The 16,122-nt window shown below is 39.1% G+C and overlaps 1 protein-coding gene across 5 annotated transcripts in view; it reads left to right on the top strand.

Annotated features, from left to right (window-relative positions):
• The first annotated feature begins 10,122 nt into the window (after window positions 1-10,122).
• HIKESHI (heat shock protein nuclear import factor hikeshi) overlaps window positions 10,123-16,122 on the top strand; it is a 41,133-nt gene continuing 35,133 nt past the window's right edge. For 3 of the 5 annotated variants that reach the window (XR_014316366.1, XM_082749098.1, XM_082749097.1), the window contains exons 1-2: window positions 10,144-10,404; window positions 14,557-14,794. Coding sequence is in view for 3 of the 5 variants with exons in the window: in XM_082749098.1 (XP_082605224.1) it covers window positions 10,375-10,404; window positions 14,557-14,794 (268 nt within the window). In the remaining 2 variants the exon portion in view is untranslated. Of the gene's footprint in view, window positions 10,405-14,556; window positions 14,795-16,122 lie in introns of all 5 variants that reach the window. The other 2 variants (XM_082749096.1, XM_082749099.1) reach the window with 2 other exon arrangements.

Raw genomic sequence — 16,122 nt, 5'->3', positions numbered from 1 at the left:
TAAAACCATTACATTGTAGGTTGTCAGAAAGTCATTGATTTTGAGTATTGGCCATTATTTGATTTCTTTTTATATGAGGCTTTAAAACTAAAATTTTTAGAATTTAAGCTGCTAAAATTTTGTATAAAATTTTTTTTTTAAGATTTTATTTATTTGACAGAGATCACAATTGGGCAGAGAGGCAGGAGAGAGAGAGCAAAGGAAACATTCTCCCTGCTGAGCAGAGAGCCTGATGTGGGGCTCGATCCGAAGGCCTTGGGATCATAACCTGAGCCCAAGGTAGAGGTTTTAACCCACTGAGCCACCCAGATGCCCTTGTATAAAATTTTTTGTCAGGTTGTTTTCTTTGAAGTTTCAGGATGATTGGTTACTACAACTTCAGATGTCATTTTCAGTTATGTCTGTGTATAGAATGAAAAAATGATCATCTCTTCATGTGATTATCTTAAGACCGAGAAACCTGTCCCAGCAACCACCAGCAGATTTCCTTTCAGGTTTCACTGATCGGAACTGGGTTATGGGATTGATCCTAAACCACTTACTGCAAAGGGGCAGGAAAATAGTTAGATTAAGCAGGGCCTTCCTCTGGGGCTCTGAGCCTCCTGGGGAAGGGATACATTCCTGAACAAAAATGGGGTTCTGTTAAAGAAGGGTGAAATGAATGTTAAATAGATAACTACCAGTAATTGTTACAGGGAAGGAAAATTAATGAATAAAATGCAATCACAAATTGTGAATGAACTACATGGAAGCTAGCTTTTGCTGCACAGCAAAACATTTCAAATTTTATTTAACTTATGATTCTATTTTGGCTGAGCATGGCCAAGAAGTTCTGGTCTTGACTGGGTTCATTAATTTCTGGTCTGCCTCAAATCAGCTTTGTAGCTCTGTTCCTAAGGTTTGATTGGTTGTTGGCAGAGGCAGGGGGTGCCAGGAGCCTTTCATTATCCAGCAAACTATCCTTGGCTTGTTCCTTTGTTAGATTGGCAAAGTTCCAAGAACTAGAACAGATGCTTGCAAATATTTTTGAGGTCTAGGCTTGGAACTGGCACATAACTTCTGCATTCTTTCCGTCAAATCAGGTGAAAAGTCCAGGAGGGTGAAGAAATAGATACCATCTTTGCATGTCAAAAGATGCAAAGTCTCATGCTGCAAATTCCTAGACACAGGGAGAAGAATTTGTGCTTTTTTTGGCATCTACTATCTGTGATAAGATAGGCAACGGGAAAGCCACTCAGATCTCCTTTCAAGAGAGCTATCAAATCAACAATATGTCTCTGAGCTGAAATTCTTATACTGGTGTGATTTTTACTGATGATTTCCTGATAGGGTTTGTTTTAGGCATCCAAAGTTTGGAGGCTGTGATGGGGGTGATTTAAAACAACAATGTTAAAGAGACATAAAACCGTGGCATATTCAATGCAAGGAATTTTAGAGATTAGTCCAATTCCTTCATTTTTTCCACTTTTATAAATAAGATTTTATTATCAAAATAATATAGGCATATAGTTTAAAAAGTAAAACAGAGTTAAAAAGGCTTTTAAGCAAACAAACAAACCACCAAAACCAAAAAACAAACAGTTTTCTGCTCATGTTCTATACCACAGAAGCAAGCACTACGTTTTTAGCTATTTCTTCCTACGTTTACCTAATTAATATGTAGTTGCTGTTGTCTTTTGGTTCCTTCATTCATTTTTTTTTAAATGATTTTATTTATTTGACAAACAGAGATCACAAGTAGGCAGAGAGGCAGGCAGAGAGAGAGGGGGAAGCAGGCTCCCTGCTGAGCAGAGAACCTGATGCTCGATCCTAGGAGCCTGGGATCACGACCTGAGCCAAAGGCAGGGGCTTTAACCCACTGAGCCACCCAGGTGCCCCCCTTCATTTATTTTGATATATATTGACTATGAAGAGGATCTCAGCTGTTCATCCCTCTTCTTCCTCTTCTCTCATCTTAGTGGAGTTAAATAATGATTTTTATTTAATGCACATTTAGAGATTTTATTAAGATAGTGTAGTAGGCCGAATAATACCCCCCTCAAATAGGCCCCCATCCCTGGGACCTGTGACTGTTACTTTCTATGGAAAAAGAGGCTTTATGGGTATGATTGTTAAGGTTATTGAGATGGGGAAATTATTTTGAATTATTCTGGTGGATCTTAAATGTGATCACAAATATCTGCATAAGAGGAAGGCAGAGTGATATATAACAAAGAAGAGGGCAATGTGAGGTCTGGAGCAGGATGTTATATTGTTTACTTTGAAGGTGAAAGAAAGGGGCTATAACCTAAGGAATGTAGCTCTAATATCTGAAAAGGCAAGAAAATATAATTTATTCTAGACCCTCTGGAAAGACTGTGACCCTGCTGACATTTTGTTTGTGGCCAGTTGATGATTTCTGACATCTGATCTCTAGAACAGTTAAATGTGTGTTCTTTTAAGTGACCAAATTTGTGGCAATTTCTTATGGCAGCCATGGTTTTGTGCTAAGTCACTTTATTGAATAATTTTATTTCTATTGGCCTAAATAATGGCCCCTTTTGATTATTCACCACAACCAAGTGGGATTTATTCCAGGGCTGCAAGATTGGTTCAACATCCACAAATCAATCAATGTGATACAATACATTAATAAAAGAAAGAACAAGAACCGTATGATACTCTTAATAGATGCTGAAAAAGCATTTGGCAAAGTACAGCATCCTTTCTAGATCAAAACTCTTCAAAGTGTAGGGAAAGAGGGTATATGCCTCAATATCATCAAAGCCATCTATGAAAAACCCACTGCAAATATCATTCTCAATGGAGAAACTGAGATCTTTAACATGGCAGGGATGTCTGTTATCACCACTGCTTTTCAACATAGTACTAGAAGTCCTAGCCTCAGCAATCAGACAACAAAAAGAAATAAAAGGCATTCAAATATGCAAAGAAGAAGTCAAACTATCATTCTTTGCAGATATGATACTTTATGTGGAAAACCCAAAAGATTCTACTCCAAATCTGCTAGAACTTGTACAGGAATTCAGTAAAGTGTCAGGATATAAAAGTAGTGCACAGAAATCAGTTGCATTTCTATACAACAACAAGACAGAAGAGAAATTAAGGAGTCAATCCCATTTACAATTGCACCCATAAGATACCTAGGAATAAACCTAACGAAAGAGGCAAAGAATCTGTACTCAGAAAGCTATATAGTACTCATGAAAGAAATTGAAGAAGACACAAAGAAATAGAAAAATGTTCCATGTTCATGGATTGGAAGAAAATATTGTGAAAATGTCTATGCTACCTAAAGCAATCTACATGTTTAATGCAATCCCTATCAAAATCCCATCCATTTTTTCAAAGAAATGGAACAAATAATCCTAAAACTTATATGGAGCCAGAAAAGACCTCAAATAGCCAGAGGAATGTTGAAAAAGAAAGCCATAGTTGGTGGCATCACAATTCCAGATTTCGAGCTCTATTACAAAGCTGTCATTATCATGACAGTATGGTCCTGGCATAAAAACAGACACATAGATCAATGGAACAGAATAGAAAGCCCAGAAATAGACCCTCAACTCTATGGTCAACTAATCTTCGACAAAGCAGGAAAGAATGTCCAATGGAAAAAAGACAGTCTCTTCAACAAATGGTGTTGGGGAAAATTGGACAGCCACATGCAGAAGAATGAAACTGGACCATTTCCTTACACCACACATGAAAATAGACTCAAAATGGATGAAGGACCTCAATGTGAGACAGGAATCCCTCAAAATCCTTGAGGAGAACACAGGCAGCCACCTCCTCAACCTCAGCCGCAGCAACTTCTTCCTAGGAACATTGCTAAAGGCAAGGGAAGCAAGGGCAAAAATGAACTATTGTGGCTTCATCAAGATCAAAAGCTTTTGCACAGCAAAGGAAACAGTTAACAAAACCAGAAGACAACTGACAGAATGGGAGAAGATATTTGCAAACGACATATCAGATAAAGGGCTAGTATCTAAAATCTATAAAGAACTTCTCAAACTCAATCCAATCAAGAAATGGTCAGAGGGGCGCCTGGGTGGCTCAGTGGGTTAAAGCCTCTGCCTTCGGCTCAGGTCATGATCTCGGGTCCTGGGATTGAGCCCTGCTCAGCAGGGAGCCTGCTTCCTCCTCTCTCTTTGCCTGCCTCTCTGCCTGCTTGTGATCTCTCTCTGTGTCAAATAAATAAATAAAATATTAAAAAAAAAAAAAAAGAAAAGAAATGGGCAGAGGACATGAACAGACGTTTCTACAAAGAAGACAACCAGAAGGCCAACAGACACATGAAAAAGTGGTCCACATCACTCAGCATCAGGGAAATACAAATCAAAACCACAATGAGATACCATCTCACACCAGTCAGAGGGGCTAAAATTAACAAGTCAGGAAATGACATGCTGGCGAGGATGCAAAGAGGGAGCCCTCCTACACTGTTGGTGGGAATGCAAGCAGGTGCAACCACTCTGGAAAACAGCAAGGAGGTTCCTCAAAAAGTTGAAAATAGAGCTACCCTACGACCCAGCAATAGCACTACTGGGTATTCACCGTAAAGATACAAATGTAGTGATCTGAAGGGACACATGAACCCAAATGTTTATAGCAGCAATGTCCACAATAGCCAAAGTATGGAAAGAACCTAGATGTCCATTCAGATGAATGGATAAAGAAGATTTGGTGTATATATACACAATAGAATACTATGCAGCCATCAAAAGAAGTGAAATCTTGCCTTTTGCAACAATGTAGATAGGACTAGAGGGTATTATGGCGAACGAAATAAGTCAATCAGAGAAAGACAATTATCATATTGATCTCCCTTATATGAAGAATTTGAGAAGTAACATGGGGTGTTTGGGGGATAGGGAAGGAAAAAATGAAAAAAAAATGGGATTGGGAGGGAGACAAACCATAAGAGACTCTTAATCTTGCAAAACAAACTGAGGGTTGCTGAGGGGAGGGGGGTAGGGAGAGGGTGGTTGGGTTATGGACATTGGGGAGGGTATGTGCTATGGTGAGTGTTGTGAAGTGTGTAAACCTGGCAATTCACAGGCCTGTACCCCTGGGGCTAATAATACATTGTATGTTAATAAAAAAATTAAAAATTATGTATAGAAAATAATGGCCCCTTTTTCCATTTTAGTGTGACTATCTGACTGAGGCTAAGTCTTCCTTCATCCATGAGCTCTATAATACATCTCTCTGTATCATTTTTCATGTCAAAACTATAGGGGTCGCCTGAGTGGCTCAATGGTTTGGGCCTCTGCCTTCAGCAGAGAGAGGAGGAAGCAGGCTCCCTGCTAAGCAGAGAGCCTGATGTGGGGCTCAATCCCAGCACCCTGAGATGATGACCTGAGCCAAAGGCAGAGGCTTTAACCCACTGAGCCTCCCAGGCGCCCCTCTAATTTTATTTTAATGGTACAATCTCTTTCTTTCTTTCTCTCTCTCTCCCTAGATAATGGCATAGAGTTTTATTAATTTTTTTCTGCATCTTATATTGTTTTTGTATTTACTAAATTCCTTCCCCCTCATTTGTTTACTTTGGTCACTCTCTTTTTTAACTTAAATTCAATTAACATATAATGTATTATTTGTTTCTGGGGTACATGTCTGTGATTCATCAGTCTTATATAATACTCAGTGCTCATTACAACACATACCCTTCCCAATGTCCATTACCTAGTTACCCCATCCACTAACCCTTCTCCCCAGTCACTCTCTTACTTGATAGTGATTTTCCTCAAATGTCTGATGATTCTTAGTGGCATGTTGTATTTATAAGCAAAAAATATGGGGAGAGCCATTAAGTGGAATGTTTCCCTACAGTAGGATTAGGCAGCCTGTCAGTTTTGTCAACAAAGATTTCAAGATAATTGTATCTCCGGAGTTGTTAGTTTTTCCTGATGATGAAGTTCTAGAACCTAGGTGAGGTTCCGTGGGCTGAGATCCGGAGCCGATGACCAAGAAAGAATTCTTGAGACATCTTTGGTGCAAAATGCTGGTTTATTAAAGCACGGGGACAGGAACCGTGGGCAGGAAGAGCTGCTGCTGCCCCCGGTTGTGAGGGATGGCAGGTTGTGTACCCTGCGTTTGGGGGAAGGGGAGGGGAAGGGAGGTTTCAGTGGAGTTTTCATATGCTAAAGAGGGCCTACAAGGTGCCAGGATGTCAGAGGCCTACCGGAGGCCTTGCCCTTGCTGCTGGATCAATGTTGTCTTTAGACCAGCCATTAACATTAAGATCCTTGGGAGACTTTTTGGTGGGATGTCACAATCCTGCTATCAATCATCTTTGTTAGTGAGATTTAGGACATTTCTAAACCAAGGGAGACTCCTGTCTAGCAGGATTGTGAGCTCTGCAAGTTAACTATTTGCTTATTGTTCACGGCAGTCAGGGCTACTTGAGGGATGCTACACATAGGACTGAGGGGAAGCGGGTGGGGGGGGGGGTACAAGGCGCCAGCTTTTGCTTTGTCTTCAGCCAGCCTCGTGCTCCCTCATCACTGAGAAGGAAAAATATCTGGGGGATATGAGCCTTGAAGGCAGTATTGAGGAGCTAGGAGTGGGAAGGCTTTCCTATAATTCCTCTCTTCCATTCCAGGATGGCCCATTTGCTCATAGGCACTTTTACATAAAAATTTTTTGATGCTAAAAAAAAATTTTTTTGATGCTATTATAAATAGTACTAATTTTAAAAACAGTTTTATTGAAATATAATTCGCATACCATATAATTTACCTATTTAAGATGTACAATTCAACGGTTTTTAGTATACTCAGTACATGAGCAATTATCACTACTGTCAATTTTAGCTCATCTTCATCACCTAAAGAAGTCTGTGGGGGAGGGGAATATGGAAATTGTTTAATAGGCATAGTTTCAGTTTTGCAAGATAAAAAGAGCCACTCAGTTATTGGTAATTTGTTCTGGCAGCCTTAGGAAACTAATAAAAATCCTTTGTCCATTTTAAAATTGCTTTTAAAAAAATTTTTGAGCAGTAAGAATTCCTTCTGTATTTTGTTTATGACTCCATTACCAGATATATAATTTGCAAATATTTTCTCCCATTCTGTGAGTTGTCATTTTTTTTTTTTTTTAAAGGAGGTCACCTGAAAGTTCATCCTCCCACTCCCCACATTTTCCTAGTCAGGAACTGGAAACCTCCTAGGAATCTTTATTTATTTTTTTTTTAAGATTTTATTTATTTATTTGACAGAGAGAAATTACAAGTACACTGAGAGGCAGGCAGAGAGAGAGAGAAGGAAGCAGGCTCCTGCTGAGCAGAGAGCCCGATGCGGGACTCGATCCCAGGACCCTGAGATCATGACCTGAGCCGAAGGGAGCGGCCTAACCCACTGAGCCACCCAGGCGCCCCAAGTTGTCATTTTTTTAAAGATTTTATTTATTTATTTGAAATAGAGAGAGAGCATAAGCAGAGAGAGGGGCTCTGGGAGAGGGACAAGTGGACTCCCCACAGTGTGGGAAGCCTGATGCCGGCTTCTAGACCAGGACCCTAAGACCATGAGCTGAGCTGAAGTCAGATGCTTAAGCAATTAAGCCATGCAGGTGCCCCTAATTCGGCCCTCTTTAGTTACAAAGAATTGTATGTAGAAATAATGGAGTTTGGTGAATAGAAGGCTGGATTTTATAATCTGGAGAAAAGGTATTAAATTCACTGTTTCTAATTCTTTGTCCTACGTTAGAACTAGAAATTCACCAGCAAAATGAAGAAAAAGCTGAAATCCCTCATAACAAAGTCTGGCATAATTAATATATAGCAACTTTAGTTCATAAAAATATTTCTCAATTTTTTAAGAAGATTTTATTTATTTATTTATTTGACAGAGAAAGAGATCACAAGTAGGCAGAGAGTCAGGCAGAGGCAGAGAGCCTGATGCGGAACTCGATCCCAGGACCCTGAGATCATGACCTGAGCCGAAGGCAGCGGCTTACCCCACTGAGCCACCCAGGCGCCCCATAAAAATATTTCTAAGCTAGCCAGCTCTCAAACCAATAAATAAAATAGTTCTGTAAAATAATGTGTGACTAAGAATCAGGTAGATCATGGAAAAATTCCTGAAGAAGGCATTTGGGCAGCTCAGTTGGTTAAGCATCTGCCTTCGGCTCAGGTCATGCGTCGGGTCCTCTGCTCAGCATGGAGTCTGCTTCTCCCTCTCCCTCTGCACCTCCTTCTGCTCATGCTCTCTCATTCACTCACTTTCTCTCCCTCAAATAAATTAAATCTTAAAAAAATATTTTGAATCAAGGGGGAGGTTGCCGAGTGTCTATTATAGAAAGATAAGACAAGTGCATAAGTATGAGTTGTTCAGACAATCAAATGCAGAAAAAAACCTGGTCTTTCTTCTGTGTTTCTCCTCCACTTTCACACTACTACCACACTCACAACACCTCTGACACCAAATGTGTGGGTTTTTATTTTCTTTCCCCTACATCTAACAATTCTGTGATATAAGCTGGGTGTCCTAACAATTAACTCAATCCCAGTACTACCTAGAGATAATACCAGATCCCATAGCTTAAGTCCCACAAGACTCAGTCTGTCGAGACTGCCCCAGACTTCAGATGCCAAATGCAAGTAATAGGTCCAGGTTACCCACAACTTCTGTCTGACATGGCTACAAACTGGAGGTTCCCATGACCTCCTCCTCCTTGAATTCTATTATTTGCTAGAACAGCTCTTGGACGTCAGGGAAACACTTATTTATGTTTACCAGTTTGTAAAAGGATATGATAAAGGAATTTACAAGGGTTTCAGTGCCCTGTGTCAGGAACAAGGGGCAGAGACCAATATATTTATTTTTTATTTCAATATTTTTATTTCTACAAAGACATAGAAAATCTGTCAGGAGAAGTTAAAATGCTAAATACTAACATTTTATTAAGCCATATTCTGGCTAGTATTTAGAACTTTTCATGCAAGAACCTTCATAACAACCTTGTGATGCAGTTACTATTATCCCATTTTACAGGTGGGGAAATGGAGAAATGGGAGTGTTAGGTTAACTAACCTAAGATTATATAGTTAATAAATGACAAAGATGGGCTCTGAACCCAGGCAGTGTATCTGCCTCTCATGAAGTGATCTTATCATAAATGTCTTTCTATTTTGAAGGTTCTAGGACTTTTTAGGTAGAAAGTTGGAGACATCAATAGAAACATCTTTTATCTCTTCACCTTTGGCTTGGCTATCTAAAAGGAATATCTGAAAGAATATAAATGGTCACAGTTTATGAAACCAGAGTGGAGGCCAGAGGATTGTTACAAACTTTTTGATCTTCCATGTATAACTTGGGTTTGGAAAGACAGACCTACTGATTGATGATTGGTGTAGGACAGAGACCCTCGGGGAGGGGATATCCTACCTTTCTATCTAAGAAGATAAAGCTGTGAAAGGAGAGTGAATATTGGTGTCAATTAGTAATTGATGTCAGTTTCTTTGGGCTATTGCTTTTTATTTCCTATGAACCTTTACTGCAAATACATATAGAAAAGTAAGACATTTAAAACCCCCACAAATTAACTGCTGCCACTCTATTGTTTTATATATACTAATTCATTTTATCCTCTCAGCAACCCTATAAATAGGTACAATTATTATTCTTATTTTACAAATGGGAACATTAAACCACAAATTTATAAAGTTATTATAGTATCTTGCTTACAGTTTTACAGAAAATAAATGGGGGAGTTAAGTGAAGCTGAAAAGAACTACAATAAAGTTGTCAGTAAGTACTAAATGGCTGGTTAAAAATTAGTACTTTAAGACATTGTGTAGGAAAAAGAGCCCTGGATTTCGATCAGGACTCGGATTCAAGCTTCAACATTTACTGCGGGGTAAAGACAGGGAACTGGTCGTTCTAGGCAATTTCTTTCCATACCTCATAAGGTTTTTGCCAGGACCTGGAGAAGTGATTATCGTAAAGCGCACTATAATTTCTAAAATGTTACACAAATGTGAGAAAAACGTACTGGCACCGAATTTAAAAAATTGTGGCGTGGATAGTCAATCCGGAAAGACAAGCCCTCTTGACTTTCCTCCCGGAAGACAGCGCAGGGCAATATGGGACTTGTAGTCTTTTTCTGGTTCCGGCCTGACTTTCTCCCTTGGGTATTGAGGCTGGTGTAAGCCCCGGAAGTACTCGCTACCTGAGAAGCGTGCTGGTTAAGAAGTAGAGTCAGAGGTCGTGGGGCCAGAAGGCGTTCCTGCCGCTGGCCTAGTCGCGATGTAGCGGAGGGGCAGGTGTCTTCCTGCATGTTCTGGAAGGTTCTTGTGCTCCACTAGGGCAGTAGTCCCAAGACTTGTAGTCGCCGGCTTCGGGTCCCTGGCGGCTGAGCGGAGTCGCCGCCATGTTTGGCTGCTTGGTGGCAGGGAGGCTGGTGAGGATGGGGCCGGGTGGTATCAGGAAGGGGGGCAGGGCGCCCGGGGGCGAGGCGGGAAGGGGAAGGTGCTCTGGTGCCGGAGAGGTGGGGGAAACCCCCCTTTCGTGTACTTTCCAGCTAAATGTGAGAGTGGAGCGTGGGTGCTGGGGTGATGTCTTTCTCGGCTCTCTTCAGTCATTTGAATAGTAGCCACATGAACTACTTTTTATCGAGTGTGCGTTATCTATATACGCAGGCGGTGCTCGTCTTTGGTCCATTTCTGATAGTTTGAGCCTTCTGGTAGCGCTTATTTAGCAACTCAAATTTAATCTTACTCGTGAGATGGTTATTCTTATTTTGTAGTTGAGGAACTTAAAGCCTAATCGTCAGTTTAAATACTTGTCCTGAGCTAGCTCATGCAGTAACTTAAGAGGTAAACCTGGCATTTGAATCTCGTGTGTAACATACTGTTTCTAAGAGATTAAGGTGCTGGGGCAGTGTATACATTTGGGGTCCTTTTGGGAAGGACCCCAGTAAAAAATACGATTAAAGTAATCGGAAGTTGGCTGATAGAAATGCCTAAACTTCAGTGTGAGTCATGGCCGAGATACCCCAGAAGGGTATGAGCTTTGAAAATCTTTGTTGGTCAGAAGAGATAATAATCAGCCTTGCCAGAGTATTAGAGTTAAATGGGATCAGCACCTGGAATTGTTGAGAAATGATTTAGAGGATGAATCTTGCTTGCCTCCGTAGAAACCACCCAGAAATCCCTTTTAGACTTCACTCCTTTCGCCCAGAGTTCTTTTTTTTTTTTTTTTTTTTTCTTTTTGCTCCCTGCTTTGTTAAATTTTGCAGCCCATTTGTTGAATTAAATTTTTTATCAACTTCTGGTAATGTATTCTGTACACAGTTCTGAGAAACTACAAAGATAAATTGGAGACTACTAGCCTCAGATTCTCTTTGTTTCTTGAATGACTGGGAGGCTGGCCGCCTTGGTGATGGTGGTAATTGGTAATTGATAATATTGGTGAGATAACTTTGGGTTGCTCCTGCTGTTGGCAGGGAAAATGAAAAGAAGAGCCGGGGATAAGTGTGGTACTCAAATGAGTGAATGTCATCAATGAATGACTTTTAAAATTTGTGTGTGTGTTTTATTTTACTTTATATATTTATTTTTAAGTAATCTCTGTGCCCAACGTGGGGATTGAGCGCATGACCAGGACATCAGGGGCACACATGTGCCCCTGTGTGCGGTTTTTTTTTGTTGTTGTTGTTGTTTTTAAAGATTTTTTTTTTATTTATTACAGACAGAGATCACAAGTAGGCAGAGAGGCAGGCAGAGAGAGAGGGAGAAACAGGCTCCCTGCTGAGCAGAGAGCCTGATGTGGGGGCTTGATCTCAGGACCCTGAGATCATGACCTAACCGAAGGCAGAGGCTTTAGCCCACTGAGCCACCCAGGCGCCCCCGTGTGTGCGTTTTTTAAAGAAAAGGCCACATGGATTCATTCCATGTATCCCATGTTGTTAACTAATTTGGAAGAAAATTTAATTACAGCATATACCTTTGGCTACTTACCTAACACCTAACCTCTGTGATAGCTATCCAGTAGAGGTTCTTTAAAGATAAGACTTTTAGGAGATGTCTGGACTCTGTTAAACAGAGAACATGTTCAAAATGAAGGGCAGATAGACCTGGAGATATCCAAAACTTAACTTCCTTATTCTCTAACTAGAAAAGTCCAGTCATCTAATATTATGAGTTTAATTCCTCAGTTAAATTCCTTGAAAATTTTTTCTTAAATAAAAGAGTTATCTTTTTCCCTAAGGTTAAGTATTAGTGTGTCATAGTACAGATTTATAGACTGTCTGGTGCTTGGTAGACTTGACATTTAACTGATACTTATTTTGCCTAATGGTTATTTCGTGGCTTGTAAATACCACCATTTTATATGTTTTTTAGGATTATGTGCATGCCCAAAGCTGGCGAAACTGAATTTAATACTAATAAACGCAGTTTGGTTTTACATTTATGTTTTTCTTTTGGTTTATTTTTTCTTTTAAGATTTTATTTATTTATTTGACAGGTCACAAGTAGGCAGAGACGCAGGCAGAGAGAGAGAGAGGAGAAAGTAGGCTCCCTGCAAAGCAGAGAGCCCGATATGGCTGGATCCCAGGACCCTGGGATCATGATCTGAGCCAAAGGTGGAGGATTTAACCCACTGAGCCACCCAGGCGCCCCATAAAGTGGACAGTTTTTAATGAGGTTGGAAAACTTCAGAAGAGAGAAGCAGAACTTGATTTTAAGAGAACTTGATTTTAAGAACATTCATTTTTGGTCTCTTGGGAATAAATTAAGGACAGTTCATATTTATTGATAATACATAGCAATAAATTCTTGAAATTTCTTTGTAGTAGTAGCTAGGGTATTAAAAAAAGTAAGCATTTTAGTAACGACAACAACTATTAGCGAAGGAAAAGAAACTGCATTCTAGGTAATAAGATTTGACCATTTAGAGTCTTAAAATACTGGTAGTAATTCAGATTTGGTGTTTTGGTGAATGGAATGGCAATAGCAATTAAAAAGAAAACCAGAAAACCGTGTGATGTAAACTCTTGACAGCCTTTTGACCAGAGAGCCCTCAGAAGTAATACTTCATTTTTGCTAATGGACGTGATACAGCAATAATCAGTAATTTTCTGAAAGTGGAATAAAGAATTTTCTCTTTGGAAGTAGATTTCTCAAACTTCTCAAACTTCAAAATAAGAAAAGATCTTATTCTAGAAACTGACATTCAATTCTAGAACAGAAAATTAGATTATGAAATGAGTCAAGAGGAAACTTTCACAGGTTCTCACTTAGCACATTCAAAGTAGGATTTTTGCTTCTTATACATACAGTTGATTCTCGTTATTCATAGTAGTTCAGTTCTGTGAAGTCAGTGTGAATACTCAGTTCCTCCTTAGTAAATACTGAATAATTGCTCTTAGGGGAAACACAGAGTTAGGTTTTTTTCAAGCCTCTGATGACAGTTTTTATTAGCCTGTCAGTACATAACTTTGTTTTCTGTATGTTTCTGTTTAAGTACATCTTATTTAATATGTTTTGTTGATTCATTAACATTGAACTTAACAGTCAGTAACACCATAACTCATTTCTGAATGAAACTTACATATTTTCTCAGTAAGGCACATAACTGGTTCAGACTTAGGACTACTAGCCAACATTTCACCTTGGCCATTTTAAACATCGGAATCACCAACAAAAAGCACAAAATACAACCGGACATGACACTAAATTGACTGCAGAAAAACACATTTGTTTACACTATGAGAGCTGAAATAAAGAAGGCACAGCTAACTTTTCTCCATCTCAGCTGGGAATGTGTACATTAGGCAACCTAAAATTTTTGCTGCTCTGCGCATGAACATGCCCATGAATGACCACCGAAGTGCAATGAATATTGATTTTGTGCATATAAATAAATTTTAGTGAGTAGGCAGATTAATAAATAGGGAATCTGCAAATGAGGTTTTTTTTTTTTTTTAAGATTTTGTCCATCCATTTGACAGACAGAAATCACAAGTAGGCAGAGAGGCAGGAAGAGAGAAGGAAGCAGACTCCCCGCGGAGCAGAAAGCCTGTCGCGGGGCTCGATCCCAGAACCCTGGGATCATGACCCGAGCCGAAGGCAGAGGCTTTAACACTCTGAGCCACCCAGGCACCCCTGCAATGAGGATTAAGTAATTCTTTCTGTATTGCTTACCCATTTTAATTTCCTGTACTTTGCATACTAGAGGATAAGGCTTTGGTGGTGTGGTATTTTGAACAACCTTTAATTTCTTTAATATGCTGAAGCCGTAGTGATTTACTTATGTAAGTAAATTCTTTTCAGGGCACTTCTGAAATAATTTAGTTCTATTTTTTAAAGGTTACATTCATTAAATGATTATTTTAAGGCTGAATATATATACACATATATATGTATATATTTGGACTTTCTTTTTTAAATTTAACACTGAAATATTGGAAATTCCATATAGACCATCAGATTAACCCAAAGTTATACTGGGTTTAATAATATAATTGACTTAATAACAGCTTACAGAAATACTATAAGGGTTGTAGAAACTCCTCAAACTATTAAACTAAGACACGTCTCTTATTTTCTAGGTGCAAACAGCTGCACAGCAAGTGGCAGAGGATAAATTTGTTTTTGACTTGCCTGATTATGAAAGTATCAACCACGTTGTGGTTTTTATGCTGGGAACAATCCCATTTCCTGAGGGAATGGGAGGATCTGTCTACTTTTCCTATCCTGATTCAAACGGAATGCCTGTATGGCAACTCCTAGGATTTGTCACAAATGGGAAACCAAGTGCCATCTTCAAAATTTCAGGTCTTAAATCTGGTAAGAAACAATATTAAAATGATTACATAATTTAGCTCTTTTCTTAATAGCGTACATAGGATGTAGCTCTTTTTTTTTTTTTTTTAAACTTTCCATTGTTTTCCTGGTTTCTAAAGTGATACATTATTTAAAAAAAAGTTCAGATGGTAAACTGATATAAACTGATAAACTTGAAAAGTAATAAGCAAAAGACCTCCTTGGCTTCTCACATTTCCACCCTCTGTCCATGGAAAGAGCCATTTACTTTAGGGATTTTGTATACTTTTGTAAAGGGATTTTATTATGTGTTTTAACAAATAATAACAAGGAATCTTCTCAGAATTTGTAATATGCACATCTGTGTATTAGATAATCATATAAAGCAAATAGACTTGTATAGGAATTAAAATGAGAGCCTTTTTTTTTTTTAAATGAAGATTTTTGAACAGATTTGATTACCCCTCCACTGTTTTTGAACTCTTCCGGATTTGATTATCCCTTTGCTGTTTTTCTCTTGGTTGTATTGACAGTGCAGGCCTCAGACCTATAGGGGCATAATCCTTGCTTTGATACTTTGAAGTATTTTGTGGAGAAATGTGAGACAAAACTAGATAGATGGCCATTTACTGCCATTGAATCTCTGGTTCCCTTGAAAATCTACATGAAAACAGACATGTATCTACTATGAGGATTTAAAGATAAGTTCTTGCTGGAGTTCTTGCAAAGATAAGTTCTTGCAAAGATAAGTTCTTTAAAGATAAGTTCTTTAAAGATAAGTTCTTGCTGGAGATAACTGGAGATAACTGATATGCTGATAAAGGAAGATAGTTTTGTAGACCACTAATTGGAAGGGTGAAAGGTCAGTGGATGTTTGTACAAGATGCTGAGAGAGAATAGAAAGGGGAGCAACTAACTCAAGTCGGTTGAAGTTTCCTGGAGGAGGTGATATTGGACCTCTTGGGAAGAGAAGTTAATTAGGCCCGTGAGAGGCCTATTGGGCATTCTTTTCTAGGTGGAGGTGATATGTGTACAGTGAAGAAATTTTGAAAGCATGGCCTGCATAGGATGGTGTAAGGGTAGGTTAGGCAGCCATGGATCAGGAAAAGCTTTCTGTGCCATACCGACTCATTTGAATTTAAGTTAGTGATTTTTAATGTACTTATCTGGGTGATTTCACAGACTTATTAGATGGTATTTTAAAAAAATAAGTGTAACGTAATGTAAATACTCAAAAGTTTTCATGTCTTCTAAAGCCCATCCAAGTATCCTTCCTCATAAAGAACTGCTCCTTTGGGTGTAGAGGAGCCAGTAAACAACAGTTTTGGGTAGTGGAGGTGATATGAACAAGT

The sequence above is a fragment of the Mustela nivalis genome (genome assembly GCF_964662115.1).
Source record: "Mustela nivalis genome assembly, chromosome: 9".
Classification (NCBI taxonomy): domain Eukaryota; kingdom Metazoa; phylum Chordata; class Mammalia; order Carnivora; family Mustelidae; genus Mustela; species Mustela nivalis.
Note: the sequence above shows the minus strand (reverse complement) of the source record. Positions and strands in the feature narration are given on the sequence as shown.